This window comes from Cetorhinus maximus, chromosome 11 (assembly GCF_964194155.1).
Source record: "Cetorhinus maximus chromosome 11, sCetMax3.hap1.1, whole genome shotgun sequence".
NCBI lineage: Eukaryota > Metazoa > Chordata > Chondrichthyes > Lamniformes > Cetorhinidae > Cetorhinus > Cetorhinus maximus.
In genome coordinates, this window is record NC_135889.1 from 119447355 (window position 1) to 119463763 (window position 16409).

The window sequence follows — 16409 nt, forward strand, 5'->3', positions numbered from 1 at the left end:
GGGATCTGACTTGTCCAGTAGTAACATCAGCTGAGATCATCACAAATTAGACAGATTATTGATGACAACGGAGTCAAGGGTTATGGGGATGGACAAGAAAGTGAAGTTCAGGCCACAATCAGATCAGCCATGTTCTTATTGAATGGCAGAACAGGCTCCAGTGGCCAAATGGCCTACTCCTGTTCCTAATTCTCAGTAGCCATTCTAATCTCCCCTCCCTTGCTCACTGTTCCCACTTTCCTACCTACATTCGCCAATGCCTCCCCTTCCCTGGCTGGTTGTCCATGCTGCCCCAGCACACATGTTCCTCTGCACTCCCCTATTGTCTGATCCTTTCTCAGGTGTCCCTCTCCACTCTCTCTCTCTCTTTCTGAATATTCCTTTTGTGTCTCTCTCTTTGTTGTTTGTACCCCTCCCTGGCTGGCTGTTCCTCTGCTTTCAATCAGAATAGAAAATGTTGGGAAAAACTCAGGGTATTTTGTAGGGAAAGGAAGAAGTTATAATTTTGAGGGACAGTCTTTATGTGGTCTGCCTGATGTGACCCTCTCTTCTCACGGTCGAGCTGTTCCTATTATTGCCTTTCCTGCTACCCTTCTAATTGCTCATCTCCTTGTCTCCAAGTTGCTACTATACAACCTCAGCCCACCTCGGAACTGTTCCTCAACCCGCTCTATTAACCTGTTTCTGACCACACCCATTACCTGGTTTTGGTCCCTCCCATTGGGCTATTTCCGGCCCAGCTGTTCCTGGCACCACCCACTGCGGACCCCTGGCCACGCCCCCTACCCTGGCCCCGCCCCCTGTCCCCGCCTATTTCCCTAGCCGTCCCACGGGCCCTGGCCCCGCCCCCTGTCCGCTCCTATTTCCCTGCCCTTTGGTCCTGGCCCCTCCCCTCTGTCCCTGGCCCATTCTCCCCGTCCCTCCCCCTGCTGCTCTTGATCCCTCCCCTGTCCCTGGAGCCCCGCCCGTCCCTGGCTCCGCCCCTATCTATGGCCCCGCCCACTGTCTGGTCGCTCTCCTTGGCCCTACCCCCTCGCCCTGGTCCCGCCCCCTGTTCCTGGCCCCTCCTTGTCCCTGGCCCTCCTTGTCTATGGCCCCGCCCCTATCTCTGGCCCCGCCTACTGTCCGTGGTTCCTCTCCTTGGCCCCTCCCCCTGTCCCTCCCATTTCCCCCCCCTCCTGCGCTAAGATGGCGGACTGGGTGGATTCGTTATTTGACTCCCGCTCCTTCCCGTGCTGTGGGCTCCAGGAGTTTAGTGTGAGTTATTTTCCCCCCTCAACATGCTTACATTTGCATCTGCGAGCTGGCAGCCCAGGGACCGGGTCTTGAGGCCGCACGCCGGGCCCGGCTCTCCCGCCTCGGAGTCGGGTGCGGCCGCTCTGCGGCGCTGAGCGCACAGCCGGCGGCCTAACTCGAAACTCCAGGCCGGGGATCGGGGCCTGGGGGCTGGATATAACCTGGGGCCGGGAGTCTGCGGCTATCAACACGTACCGCCCACTTAGCATGAATAATTTTATAAAAATCAATAATTTGTAGGTTTTCCTCTGTGATATCTGCCAGTTGGCTGTTGTATGAAATGTTAACGAAAGGCTGTTTGATATGATCTAGAAGTTGAGGAGCAGGATTGGGAATTTAGCTGTTGAGAATGGAAGTCAATGGAACAGGGTCTGGGTCTCATGGACAATATAAGCTTGGAGAGAGATTGAGGGATGTGAGCTGGAGAGATGGGGGGAGTTCAGGGCTCGAGCATGAAGCCTGGGGGCAGGTTTGGCTTGGTGGGCGAGGTGAAGGAATAAAAACAGCCGAACAAGCGGTCCTGATCTTGGTGAGACGCAAATTAGTGAGCTTTTCAATGGAGTAATGAGATCAGAAGGAGTGGATTGTTTGGGGAGTCTAGGACTATGAGGCATAGTCAAAAAATTAGAGCCAGACCTTTCAGGAGTGAAGTTAGGAGCCACTTATTTGCACAAAAGGCAGTAGAAAATTGGAATTCTTTTCTGCAAATGACAATTGATGCTAGGTTAATTGATATCTTATTAACTGAAGGTGTTAAGGAGTATGGGGTAAAGGAGTTGGGTCATGGATCAGCCATGACCTTACTGAAAGGCTCCAGGGGCTAAGTGATTTACTCGTGTTCCTAAGCTCCTATTAATTTGATGGAGGTGGCAGAGTGGGGTTTAAGCAGTTGTTTGGCAGATAATAGAAAACAGGGATGATTCTGGAGTACTGGGCGGTTTTATCAGAAGAGTGAGACCTGATGGTCCCACCGGTTAATCCAGCTGTGCACGAAACATGTTCAAATTGATGCACCTTGGGTTTGAACTGTGGATCGGTAGCATAGTAGTTATGTTACTGGACTAGTAATCCAAAAGCCTGGACAATCTGGGGACATGAGTTCAAATCCCATGGCAGCCAGGGAATTTAAATTCAATGCATTAAATAAAACTGCAATAAAAAGCTAATATCAGTAATGGTGACCACAGAATTACACGATTGCTATAAAACCCCATCAGATTACTAATATCCTTACCTGGTCTGGCCTATATGCGATTGCAGAGCCACAGCAATGTGGTTGACTCTTAGCTGCCCTCTGAAATGGCCCAGCAAGTCATTGGATTATATTCAAGAAGGCAGCTTACCATCACATTTTCAAGGGTAAATAGAGATGGGTAATGAATGCTGGTCTTGCCTTCGATGGCCACATTCTATGAATAAATTTAAAACGGAAGGCATTGAATGATAAAGATGGGGACTGTACCGAGGAGGAGAACTGGGTTGGGAGACATTGAAGTACCAAGGATCAGAGGGACCTTGGTGTGCAGGTCCACTGGTCCCTTAAGGTAGTGGGACAGGTAGATAAGGTGGTTAAGAAGGCATATGGGATACTTGCCTTTATTAGCCGAGGCATAGAATATAAGAGCAGGGAGGTTATGCTGGAACTGTATAAAACGCTGGTTAGGCCTCAGCTAGAGTATTGCGTGCAGTTCTGGAATCCGCATTACAGGAAGGATGTGATTGCACTAGAGAGAGTGCAGAGGAGATTTACCAGGATGTTGCCTGGGCTGGAGAGTTTTAGTTATGAGGAGAGATTGGATAGACTGAGGTTATTTTCCCTGGAGCTGAGGAGATTGAGGGGGGACATGATTGAGGTGTATAAAATTATGAGGAGCATAGATAGGGTAGACAGGAAGGAACTTTTCCCCTTGGTGGAGGGATCAATAACCAGGGGGCATAGATTTAAGGTACTGGGCAGGAGGTTTAGAGGGGATGTAAGGAAGAATTTTTTCACCCAGAGGGTGGTGGGAATCTGGAACTCTCTGCCTGAAAGGGTGGTAGAGGCAGAAACCCGCATAACATTTAATAAGTATTTGGATGTGCACTTGCGATACCATGGCATGCAAGGTTATGGGCCTAGAGCTGGAAAATGGGATTAGAATAGTTAGGTACTTGTTTGATAGGCGCAGACTCGATGGGCCAAAGGGCCTTTTTTCTGTGCTGTAGACCTCAATGACAATGAAGAATTTGCTGGCAACAAGGACGGGAAGGGAATTTGCTGGCAACAAGGAATAAAGGAAGGGAAGAAATGATTGAACGAATCAACAGATGCAAAAGTACCTTGGTGAATGAACAGCCAAAGTCTAGGTAGTTGTACCTGCTTATTGTATTGCGTTAATTTTAATGTGCATGTGTTTTAGTACTACTATTCTGTATGATGTTGTGAGTGTAGTTACTGTCACGAGCATGTTATGGAGTAATTTCATTTGAGAGTTTGAACTCCAATCTGACCAAGAAGTACTGCCTCAAACCACTCAGACTTGACACCTCATTGTGGAGTCAAAATAGGCCTAATGCGCGATTAAGAAGAGAGCTGTTAGATTTACTGCTGTTAGACTTCAATGAATCGAGGCAGGTCTTTTTGTATCTGTTAAGAAGGTCAACACTATTTGTTCTTTCACAAACATTCACAAATTTGCTGAGTAGGGAGTAGACTTTTGCCAAATTGTTTCTCCTGTTTCAGGCCATTAGCACAGTGTGACCCCAGACTCCGTCACCACTTATTGACCCAGGCTGAAGTTGAAATGTTTAGCAATGGAAAAAATAACATGTCACTTGCTACTCAGGAAGCCAAAGAAAAGTTTGCCAAGCGTGCAGACCTTGCAACCTGATGAAAATTTTATGAGGATGAAGATTCAGCCAAGTGTGGATCCACATATGTGGATTCATTGGCTTGCTTTATGGACCCAAGTACTCACTGGTCTATCACGAACCAATATGATAATGCCAGTAAGGGAGAAGCAAGTGCGAAATATAAATGATCAAATATTATGCTGGTTTGGAACATCTGAATAGATTTCTCCTAAATAGTGTTGTTAGGAGTTTTGAGATCAATCCAGAAATTTTTTTTTAAGGCCATCGAAGGCAAGGCCAGCATTCATTACCCATCTCTATTTACCCTTGAAAATGTGGTAAGCTGCCGCCTTGAATATAAACCATGGCTTGCTGGGCCATTTCAGAGGGTAGTTAAAAGTCAACCACATTGCTGTGGCTCTGCAGTCACATATAGGCCAGACCAGATAAGGACATTAGTTAAAAAAAAAACCAGAGTGGCTTTATGAAGAGTAAATCGTATTTGACTAATTTGCTAGAGTTCTTTGAAGATGTGACAAGCAAAGTGGATAATGGGGATCCTGTAGATGTGGTATATCTGGACCTCCAGAAGGCCTGTGATAAGGTGCCGCACAAAAGATTAATACACAAGATAAGATCACATGGAGTTAGAGGGTAATATATTAGCTTGGATAGAGGATTGGCTAACCAACAGAAAGCAGAGTCGAATAAATGGGTATTTTTCTGGTTGGCAAGCTGTAACTAGTGGGATGCGGATGGCAAGCTGTAACTAGTGGGGTGCCACAGGGTTCGGTCCTTGGGCCCCAACTATTTACAATTTATATTAATGACTTGGATTCAGGGATAGAAGATTCTATAGCTAAATTTGCAGATGACACCAAAATAGGTGGGAAAGTAAGTTGCAATGAAGAAATGAAAAATTTACAAATGGATATGGACAGGTTAGGTGAACGGGCCAAAATTTGGCAGATGGAGTTTAACGTGGTTAAGTGTGAGGTTATCCATTTTGGTCAGAAGAATAAAAAGGTGACTTATTTAAATGGAGAGAAACTTCAGAATGCTTCAGTGGAGAGGGATCTGGGTGTCCTCGTGCATAAATCGCTGAAAGCTAGCATGCAGGTACAGCAGGTAATAAGGAAGGCAATGGAATTTTGGCATTTATTGCTAAAGGAATAGTGTATAAAAATAGGGAAGTGTTGTAATTGTACAAGGCATTGGTGAGACCGCACCTGGAGTACTGTGCACAGTTTTGGTCTCCTTGCTTGAGGAAGGATGTAGTTGCATTAGAAGCGGTTCAGAGGAGGTTCACTAGATTGATTCCAGAGATGCGGGGCTTGTCTTATGAGGAGAGATTGAGCAGTTTAGGCCTATACTCGCTAGAGTTTAGAAGGATGAGAGGAGATCTAATTGAGGTATATAAGATGCTAAAGGGGATAGACAAAGTAGACGTGGAGCGGATGTTTCCCCTTATGGGGCATTCTAGAATGAGAGGCCATAGTTTTACTGCTAAGGGGTGGTAGATTTAAATCAGAGATGAGGAGGAATTACTTTTCGCAAAGAGTTGTGAATCTGTGGAATTCATTACCTCAGAGTGCAGTGGATGCCGGGACGCTGAATAAATTTAAGGAGGGGATAGACAGATTTTTAATTAGTAACAGGTTGAAAGGTTAATGGGAGAGGGCGGTAAGTTGGAGTTGAGGCCGAAATGAGATCAGCCATGATTGTGTTGAATGGCGGGGCAGGGTCGAGGGGCTGAATTGCCTACTCCAGCTCCTAGTTCTTATGTTCAGCATCAGAGAATGAAGGGAGAGGATAGGAGGGATTTTCTTTTACCATTTTTAATACCCAGTCAGTAACAGTGATGGAAGTAGAATCCATAACTTCCATTAAAAATTATATGGATCGATATTTACATTGCAGGGAAAAAGGCCATTCAGCCCAACTAGTCCATGCTGGTGTTTATGCTGCACATATGCCTCCCCTCACTTTTCTTCATCTTACTCTGTCAATATATGTCTTATTCTGTTCTGCCTTGCATTCATACTTAGCTTCCCCTTAAATGATTATTGATAAAAAATATTGTAATGACAGACCTACTCACTTAGTTTCATTCCTCGAATGGATAATGGAGGTCCAGCCCAGTTGTGATGGGCCAAATGGCTGTGTTGGAAAATTCATTGTGGCAGTCTAAATGGGCTAGGTGCCTCTTTACGAAGGGCTCGTCTATATTTAGTTGTGACATTCACTATTGCCTGTCACCCTTCACCTGATAGAAGCTTCTAAGCCAGATTGGGACAGATCAGAAGAGGTCTATTGTTACAGTTTGAAGGGTTGGTTAGATCCCATCCAGAGTCCTATGTCAAGTTCTAAACATCTGATATTGTTACTCCTGAGAGTATGCGGAAGTCAGCTCCTGAGGTGATTCCTAGCATCAGGAAAGTTAACTTATTGCAAAAGGTTACCGAAGTAGAGGTCACAATGTTTGCAGAGGGAGAGAATTTGAGGCAATCCCACTGAAGTTTTAAAATTATAAAGGAATTGACCAAGTTGATACATGCAAATTTTTTTCACCATGGCAAAAGGCTGGAAAATCAGAGTGGCAGTTACAAATTAGCAAGTTGTGAGCAAAGAGAGGTTTTCATGGAAATAAGCTGAGTACGGTTTCAAGGAAAGTGACTGAAGTAGGCAGTATGAATGAGTTCAAGAGGCAGAGAGATTTGTTTCTAAAGAGATCAGGAGTTGAGGGGCAGAATGAAGTTAGTTGGTAAGGTTGAGATCAGTCAAAAGGACAAAATTGTCATTTGTATTCCTGAAAATTCTGAAGCTCAAAGCTAAAGTTGATGACCTGTTTCCGGGGCTGCTTGCCTTGCATACCACTTTGTGACTCGGGTAAGCGGTACAGCAACCGTCCATTGCAATACCAGACTAGCAATCAAGAGTTGTGGCAAGTAGTGAGATTGAATTAAATAAATCTGATAATTTGCATCCTTGAACCAGGGAATCAGTGACCACGAAAGCTGCCAGGCCGTTAAAACCAAAGTTTCAAAAAGTTCACCTTCCAAACCCGTGAGAGGTGTCAGCTGTGGCTCAGTTCATAGCACCCTCGCCTTTGAATCAGAGGGTTGTGGGTTCATGTCCCACTCCCGGAAACCAAGAACTGTGATTGTACTCGAAAGGGTTGCAATCTGTGACTGTTGATAACTCGAAAGAGTTTCCAAGATTTCTTGGAGGTGTCAGCTGTGGCTCAATTCATAGCACCCTCGCCTTTGAATCAGAGGGTTGTGGGTTCATGTCCCACTCCCGGAAACCAAGAACTGTGATTGTACTCGAAAGAGTTGCAATCTGTGACTGTTGATAACTCGAAAGAGTTTCCAAACCCGTGACCTTTACCACCTAGAAGAACAAGTGCAGCAGACACATAGGAACACCAGCACCTGGAATGTCCCCTCTAAGCCACGCGCCATTCTGACTTGGTAATGTATCACCGTCACTGGGTTAAAATCCTGGAACTCCCTAACAGCACTGTGGGTGTACCTACACCACGTGCACTGCAGCGGTTCAAGAAGACAGTTCACCACCACCACCTCATGGGCAATTAGGGATGGGCTGCAAATGCTAGCCTTGCCAACAACATGCATCCCAGGAAAAAAACTGATTTACTCTTGTCTTTTAATGAAGGCTGCAACCTCCACTTGTCACTCCAATCCTACTACTGAACTCAGTGTTCAGGGATGGGCAACAAATGACTGTGTTACAAGTGTTTTCTGTGCATGGAACACTTCCTAGCAAGCTTAGAAGATAATGCTTGCTGTCCAAAGCATTCTCCTGTTTTTCTTTGAAGAATTACTTCACTTTTTGTACAAAATACCTTCTTTTAGAAAACATCCTCCTTTTAGCTTCATGGAGCATTTTCCCATTCCCATGTGGAGGTGATGGCTTGGAGGCATTGTCGCTGGACTAGTAATCCAGAGGCCCAGGGTAATGCCGGGTTCGAATCCTGCCACGGCTGATGGTGCAATTTGAATCTGGAATTAAAAGTCTAATGATGACCATGAAACCTAATGTCCTTTAGGTTGTCCTTACCTGGTCTGACCTACATGTGACTCCACAGCAATGTGGTTGACTCTTAAAATGCCTTCTGAACTAGGGCAACTAGGGATGGGTAATGAATGCTGGCCAATGAGACCCACATCCCATGAACGAATAAAAGGAAAAATTCTGTCCTCAAACAGTGGGTTGCAGTGGGTCCCATGCACTTTAATGGGACCTGGTGATTTGAACTAAAGGGATTATCAAGCTTGACTTGAACTCGAGAGGCAGGCTGAACTCGAGTGGAAATAGCTGAAGCTAGATGCTGCTGCTTACTCAGCTAGCCTTAACTAGTATTAGAGATAAATAACCAGCTAAATTGGAATACCTGAATGATGAGTAAATATGAGAGAGAATAATTTACAGAGCACCTTGCATGATAGCGGGATGTCCCAAAACTCTTTGCAACCATGAAGTACGATCACTGTTGCGATATAGGAAATGCAGCAGTCACTTTGTGCACAGCAAGCTCCCACAAACCATAATGAAATGATGACCAAATAATCTTTTTTCTTGATGTTAGTTGTGAGATTGAGCTGAACTCCCCTGCTATTTCCCTTCGAAGAAGTGTCTTGGAATCTTTTGCAATGTGCGGACTTTATGTTGCCTGTCTCGTTCAATCTGATTTACAGCTGCTGCACTTTGAAGCAACAAAGCATTACATGTGTCCCGTGCACGAGATTTTTAAAATATTAGTTGATAGGTCTGGGTTGCAACACTTATGACCTTGTCTGTTACTGCTGGACGCTGAATTGTTAACCAGGATACGATGGGAGAAAACATTCTGCGAATTATTTATGCTTTGGTGGACCAGCCAATCAACAGAGGAACAAAAAGTGGGTCAGAACTGGCTTTGTAATGATGTCGCCACTTTACATGTGATCTGAATTACTAGATTGTGTAACACATTATGGGCAGTGCCTGTAGAGTCAGCCTAAACGACTTTTTAAACCAATATCAGGAATCGAATGACATGTTTAATATCCGTTGGAGAGAACTATCATTCTTAGGCATTATCTGCAGGGCAGTAATTTGATCCACAAAGTTCAAAATCATTCCCATACACTGCTTATTTTTTTAATGACACATTGCCAGTGCAGTTTTCCAGTTCAGAGGCCATCATGGCAAATAAAGCCTGGTGTGCTGCATGTCTTGTGGGTTTATGCTGACTGACTGTGGCATAATCACAACAAGTGGAAGGGATAAGAACATCCAATCCATTGGATTACTTGAAAATAACAACATACTTGGTATGGTATGGGCACAGACCGGACATTTAAGATAACCATTGAAATAAATCTTTTGTCCTTTATATTTAACTTAGTAAGCCTCAACTGAATTCTCCTTTTAAAGCTCTTAATTAGCTGTGGCAGATTAGAGTCAGTGGAGGGACCAGGGGAGGTGGTGGTGAAATAAATGAACAGTTTATCCGTTTTTGGTGTTGCCGACGGATAAACTTTGAGCAGGACATCAGGAAAACTCCTATCCTTCAAAGCAGTGCCATGGGACAGCATTCTTCAAGGTCAGCAGCGAGTGCCATAGCTGACTGCAAAATCCAGGCCAGTGTGTTTTTTCATCTCTTGTTGTTGACCTGTGTGTTGCCTGCAAATGGCACTCGCTTAAGAAGGGAGAGTGTGCGTTTTTAATAGCATTTAATGATTACTCTGCAGCATAATATTCAGGCTTCCCCCCCAATTCTGGCCTCCTGTGATCCCTGCTTTTCATTGCTCCACTATGGACAGCTTTGCCTTCAACTGTCTGACCTCTAGAATTCTCTCCCTAAACTTCCCAGCTTCTCTACCTTGCTTTCTTCCTTTAAGACATTCCTTAAAACCTACCTCCATGACCAAGCTTTTGGTCACCTATCCCAATGTGACTATGTGTGAAATTTTCTTTGATAATCACTCCTATGAAGGGCCTTGGAATGTTTTTACTACTTTAAAAGTGCTATATAAATGTAAATTGTTGTTGTAAGACTACCTGGCTACAACTATAGCGGTCTTTTGTGGAGTTTTGGCATCCCGAGGTTTATTGTGGAACTGAACAGTTTTAAGTCCCACTTTAAGATATAAGGATCGATAAGGATTCTTTCAGCTAACACTTGCTGTTATTTCTCTCTACAGCTTCTTCCTGGCCACAGCAAACTGACGGAGAGAGTGAAAAAGCGACTCTACTACAGTCAAGATATGGACTACAACATGGACGCTCTTTCCTGTCCTGTCACTGGTATGTGTGTATCTTATTATTGATATGCAAGGCTTTGATTATTTCCTTGATAAATATACTTCTGATAGAAGTAATTCTAGTAATTTATTGAGTGTTTCAAAAACATGGGTTATGGGAAGATTTCAGAGTACTGGCAGCTGCATAAGGGCCCATGGACATATAAGGGAACCATAGAAATACAAGTTTAACATATGCAGTTGTTTGAATGCTGTGGTTGCACCTTTAGTTTTCTGACCACAACTTTCTCCTGCTCTCAGGGCAAGGACTGTACAGGGCCGCAATTCAACACCCACGTTATCAGCCTGTTTTGGCCAAAAGCATGCACACTCAGTTTTAAACAAAAGTACTAACAGCCGGTGTTGTCAGTTTACATGTCCCAGTAACATCACCGTGAATACTGTGGTGTAGATAATGCCTTGAGGTAAAGGCAAAATACTGCGAATGCTGGAAACCTGAAACAAAAACAAAAAATGCTGGAAAATCTCAACAGGTCGAACAGCATCTTTGGAGAGAAAAACAGAGTTAACGTTTCCAGTCCGTATGACTCTTCAGAGCTAAAGGGAAGTAGAAATGTGGTGAAATATATACTGTTTAAGGGGCGGAACAGGTGAAGCTGAATAGAAGGCCAGCGATAGGTGGAGGCAAAGGAGAGATTGCGAAAGATGTCATAAACAAGAGATCAAAGGGTTATTAATAGTGGTGGTACTGCTAAAGTAGGTGCTAATGGCGGCATTAAGAGTGGAAAGCAGAATGTGATAATGGCCGGACCAGGGTAAACCCTCTGGAAAGTGACAGATGGCCCTAGTGAGGGTGGGGGGGGGGGGGAACGGTGGTGGGAAAAAAGATCAAAAATAGGTTAAAAGCTGGGAAATGAATAAAAATGAAAATAATTTTTTTTCAATAATAATGAAAATAAGTGGGGGAAAAATAAAAATGTAAAAATTAAAATGAATATAGATAAAAGGGGATCAAAAGAGGGTGGGGATGGAGGAGAGGGTTCATGGTCTGGAAGTTGTTGAATTCAGCGTTAAGTCCGGAAGATGAGGTGCTGTTTCTCCAGTTTGCGTTGAGCTTCACTGGAACATTGCAGCAGGCCAGGGACGGACATGTGGGCATGAGAGCAGGATGGTATGTTGAAATGGCAAGCGACAGGAAGGTCTGGGTCATGGCCCCAACTTGCCATTTCAACACACCATCCTGCTTTCATACCCACATGTCTGCCCCTGGCCTGCTGCAATGTTCCAGTGAAGCTCAACACAAACTGGAGGAACAGCACCACATCTTCCGATTAGGCACTTTACAGCCTTTCGGACTTAACATTGAGTTCAACAACTTCAGACCATGAACTCTCCCCTCTATCCCCACCCCTTTATGATCCCCCTTTTTTCTATATTTTTTTTTTTCTCCACACCACTTATTTTCATTATTATTATTTTTTAGACTTTTTTCCATTTTTATTCATTGTTTTATCTCTACTTTTCAGCCTATTTTCGATCTTTTTTCCCAACCACCGTCCCTTCCCCCCGTCTCACCCTCACTGGGGCCATCTGTCACGTTCCAGAGTGCTGACCATGGTCCGGCCATTAACACATTCTGCTTTCCACGCTTAACCATTAGCACCTCCTTTAGCAGTACCACCACTATTAACAACCCTTTGGCTTTTTGCTTATGACATCTTTTGCAGTCTCACCTTTGCCTCCACCTATCGCTGGCCTTCTGTCCAGCTTCACCTGTTCCATCCCCCTTAAACAGTATATATTTCACCACATTTCTACTTCCCTTTAGCTCTGAAGAAGAGTCATACGGCCTCAAAACATTTACTCTGTCTTTCTTTCCACAGATGCTGTCAGACCTGCTGAGTTTTTCCAGCAGTTTTTGTTGAAGCCTTGAGGTGACATCCTGCACTATTTAATTGCAGTAATGTAGATGCAGCATTTTTACGTCTCCAGTGACCAGTTGTTGAGGTCACACTTGGCTTAAGGGTTGTGATAATTGCTTCCAAACAGACTTGGCATTTGTTTTCCCAAATCTGTACATATCCATGTAGTCAAACTTTTAAAAAAGGATGGAGCTTGCATTTAAAAGGGCCCCTCATTCTTCAGACATTCTCACGCACTTTATAGCCATTGAATTACTTTTGAAGTGCAGTTTCGCTATGCGGACAAGCATGGCAGCCGACCTGGGCGCAGCAAGGTGCCACAGGCATCAATGAGACAACTGATAAGTTAATCAGCTTTTGGTGGTGTTGCATAAGGCATGAACATTGGGCAAAGGACAGGGAGGATTATGGATCCCATAGGATCTTTCACGTCTGCCTGAACAAACAGGCATTGCATCTGTTTAGCATCTCTGGCATCATAGCCCGAGTTCTGCCCTCTGAAGTCCTGAAAAGGTGATTGTAATTATATATAAATTTGCACAACGCGAACTTATTACTAGCCACTAGTGAATGTTGCTTTATATTCAGAGCATACGCTAACTTAGGAAATGTGACAGGGAGTGCACACTATGCAGAGACTTATAATTTAAAAAAAAACTATTCTTTCATGGGATGTGGTCATTGCTGACGAGGTCAGCATTTATTGCCCATCCCTAATTGCCCTTGAGAAGGTGGTGGTGAGCTGCCTTGAACCGCTGCAATCCATGTGGTGTAGGTACACCCACAGTGCTGTTAGGAAGGGAGTTCCAGGATTTTGATTCAACAACGGTAAAGGAACGGTGATATATTTCCAAGTCAGGATGATGTGTAGCTTGGAGGGGAATTTGCAGGTGGTAGTGTTCCCATGCATCTGTTGTCCTTGTCTAGATGGTAGCGGTTGGGTTTGGAAGTTGCTGTCGAAGGAGCTTTGGTGAGTTGCTGAAGTGCATCTTGAAGATGGCACACACTGCCATCAGTGATGGAGGGTGGTGGGTGGGTTGCCAGTCAAGCGAGCTGCTTTGTCCTGGATGATGTCGAGCTTCTTGAGTGTTGTTGGAACTGCACTCATCCAGGCAAGTGGAGAGTATTCCATCCCACTCCTGATTTGTGCCTTGCAAGAGGTGGACAATATAATATACATTATAGGCAATATGGAAAACGTAAAGCAGAATTAGAAAAGTCCAGACATGTTGTTTTTATAATTGACTGCCTTCTGGAAATAAGATAAGGGTGTTTTTTTTTAAATATGGAATTGCTATTGAAATTCCCAAATGCCTTGAAAAAACATTATTTTATTTGGAATTCCAAAGATGCTAAAGGATATTTAAAAAGAAAAAGTTCCAATTTGATGTTTACCCACTACAGCATGCAAATCCCCCAGGGTGTTACAAAGGACATGAGACAGAGGGAGCGTTTAAATAGCTTGATAATTCCGTTTTCTTTTTTACTCATTCACAGCATGTGCTCATCACTGGAAAGGCCAGTATTTCTTAGCCATCCCTTGAGAAAGTATTGGTGAGCCACCGTCTTAAATACAACTGAGTGGCTTGCTAGGCTATTTCAGAGGGAAGTTGAGAGTCAACCACATAGCTGTTAATCTGGAATCACATGTAGGCCAAGAGTTTCAAGTTAACCAAGTTTCAATTCAAGCTACAACACTGACATCTACCCGACAATGTGGAAAATTGCCCAGGCATGTCCTATAAACAAAAAAGCAGGAGAAATCCAACCCGGTCAATTACCATCCCATTAGCCTACTCTCCATCATCACTAAATTGATGGAAGGGGTCATCAACAGTGCTATCAAGCGGCACTTGCTTAGCAATAACTTGATCACTAACACTCAATTTGAGTCCCGGTAGGGCCACTCAGCTCCTGACTTCATTACAGCCTTGGATCAAACATGGACAAAAGAGCTGAACTCCAGAGGTGAGGTGAGAGTGACTGCCCCTGACATCAAGGCAGCATTTGACTGCATCAAGCAGCCCTAGCAAAACTGGAGTCAATGAGAATCAGCGGGAAAACTCTCTGCTAGCTGGAGTCCTACCTAGCAAAAAGGAAGATGGTTTTGGTTTTTGGAGGCCATTCATCTCAGCTCCAGGACATCACAACAGGAGTTTCTCAGGGTAGTGTCCTCAGCCCAACCATCTTCCTTCCATCATAAGGTCAGAAATGGGGATGTTTGCTGATGATTGCACAATGTTCAGCACCATTCGCGACTCCTCAGATACTGAAGCAGTCCATGTACAAATACAGCAAGACCTGGACAATAAGCAGGCTTGGGCTGACAAGTGGCAAGTAACATTTGCGCCACACATGTGTCAGGCAATGACCATCTCCAACAAGAGAGAATCTATCTATCGCCACTTGATATTCAATACATTATCATTGCTGAATCCCCGCACTATGAACATCCTGGGGTTACTATTGACCAGAAATTGAACAGAGCTAGCCGTATAAATACTGTGGGTATAAGAGCAGGTCAGAGGCTAGAAATCCTGTGGTGAGTAACTCACCACCTGACTCTTTAAATCCTGCCCACTATCTACAAGGCACAAGTTAGGAGTGTGATGGGATACTCTCCACTTGCCTGGTACAGCTCCAATAACACTCAAGTATCTTGACACCATCCAGGACAAAGCAATCCGCTTGATTGGCATCCCATCCACAAACATTCACTCCCTCCACCACAGTGGCAGCAGTTTGTACCATCTACAAGATGCACTGCAAGAACTCACCAAGGCTCCTTAGACAACACATTCCAAACCCACGACCGCTACTGTCTAGCAGGGCAAGGGCAGCAGACACATGGGAACACCACTAGCTGGCAGTTCCCCTCCCAAGCTACACACCATCCTGACTTAGAACTATATCACCGTTCCTTCACTGTCACTGGGCCAAAATCCTGGAACTCCCTCCCTAACAGCACTGTGGGTGTACCTACACCATGTGGAGTGCAGCGGATCAAGAAGGCAGCTCACCACCAACTTCTCGATGGCAACTAGGGATGGGCAATAAATGCTGGCAAGTGTCGACTGCCAATTCAGTTGTGGCACAAGGCTTGTAAAATTCGGAGAGGTGGAAATCCGCTATCCAACAGGAGTTAAATCTTTGTACAATTTAATGACCTTTAAAGGACAGCAGGCTTCCCTCCTTAGAGGAGGTTAGTGAACCAGATGGTTTTTATGATAATCTGGTGGTTTCATGGTCACCATTACTAATTCTAGCTTTTCAATTGCGATTTTATGCAATTGATTGACTTTTAAATTCCCCCAACTGCTGTTGGTGAGATTTGAACTCAGTCTCCTGATCATTAGATTACTAGTTGAGCAACATAACTACTATGCCACCCTATCCTCGGCCATATTAGATGTTGGCGGACGCCACCAGGTAGTTTCTGGCACTTGTTAGCATCAGTCCTTTGGGAGCAGCACGGCTGGATCTGGAGAAGTCAAGTCACTTCTTAAACTTACCTGAAAGTACCAGCACCCCTGACAGAAGATAGAAACACTCCACTGGCAACTTTTTTTAAGGGATCATTATGACCAGCGATCCTGGAGGCTTTCCATAGCCATTATTTGGAACATGTCTTTACACAACTGTAAACTATGAACTATTCGAAGAAGAAGAGGATGTTCTGACCAACATTCATTCCTCAGCCAAAGCCACCAGAAAAAACATTAACTGAACATTCATTCATTTGCTGTTTGTGGATATCATGTTTGCAGTGACTGCACCTCATAATTAATCTGTTAGTTGTAAAGAATTTTGGATATCCTCGAAGGTTCACTAAATTGGTCCCTGGGATGATGGGGTTGTTCTATGATGAGAAGCTGAGTAAACTGAGCCTATATTCTCTGGAGTTTAGAAGAATGAGAGGTGATCTCATTGAAACCTATAAAATTCTGAAGGGGATTTGATAAGGTAGACGCTGAGAGATTGTTTCCTTTGGTTGGGGAATCTAATACACGGGCACGGTCTCTGAATAAGAGGCCACCCATTTAGGACTGAGATGAGGAGAAATTACTTCATTCAGGGTTGTGAATCT

General features: G+C 44.3%; 1 protein-coding gene across 2 annotated transcripts in view; it reads left to right on the forward strand.

Moving 5' to 3' along the window:
- Positions 1-1176: 1176 nt before the first annotated feature.
- The window catches only part of cnppd1 (cyclin Pas1/PHO80 domain containing 1), a 35956-nt gene continuing 20723 nt past the window's right edge, over positions 1177-16409 (forward strand). Inside the window, exons 1-2 of one of the 2 annotated variants that reach the window (XM_078552649.1) lie at positions 1177-1257; positions 10341-10443. In XM_078552649.1, the coding sequence (XP_078408775.1) occupies positions 1189-1257; positions 10341-10443 (172 nt within the window). In that variant the 5' untranslated portion in view covers positions 1177-1188. Of the gene's footprint in view, positions 1258-3522; positions 3643-10340; positions 10444-16409 lie in introns of those variants that run through there. The other variant, XM_078552650.1, reaches the window with a different exon arrangement.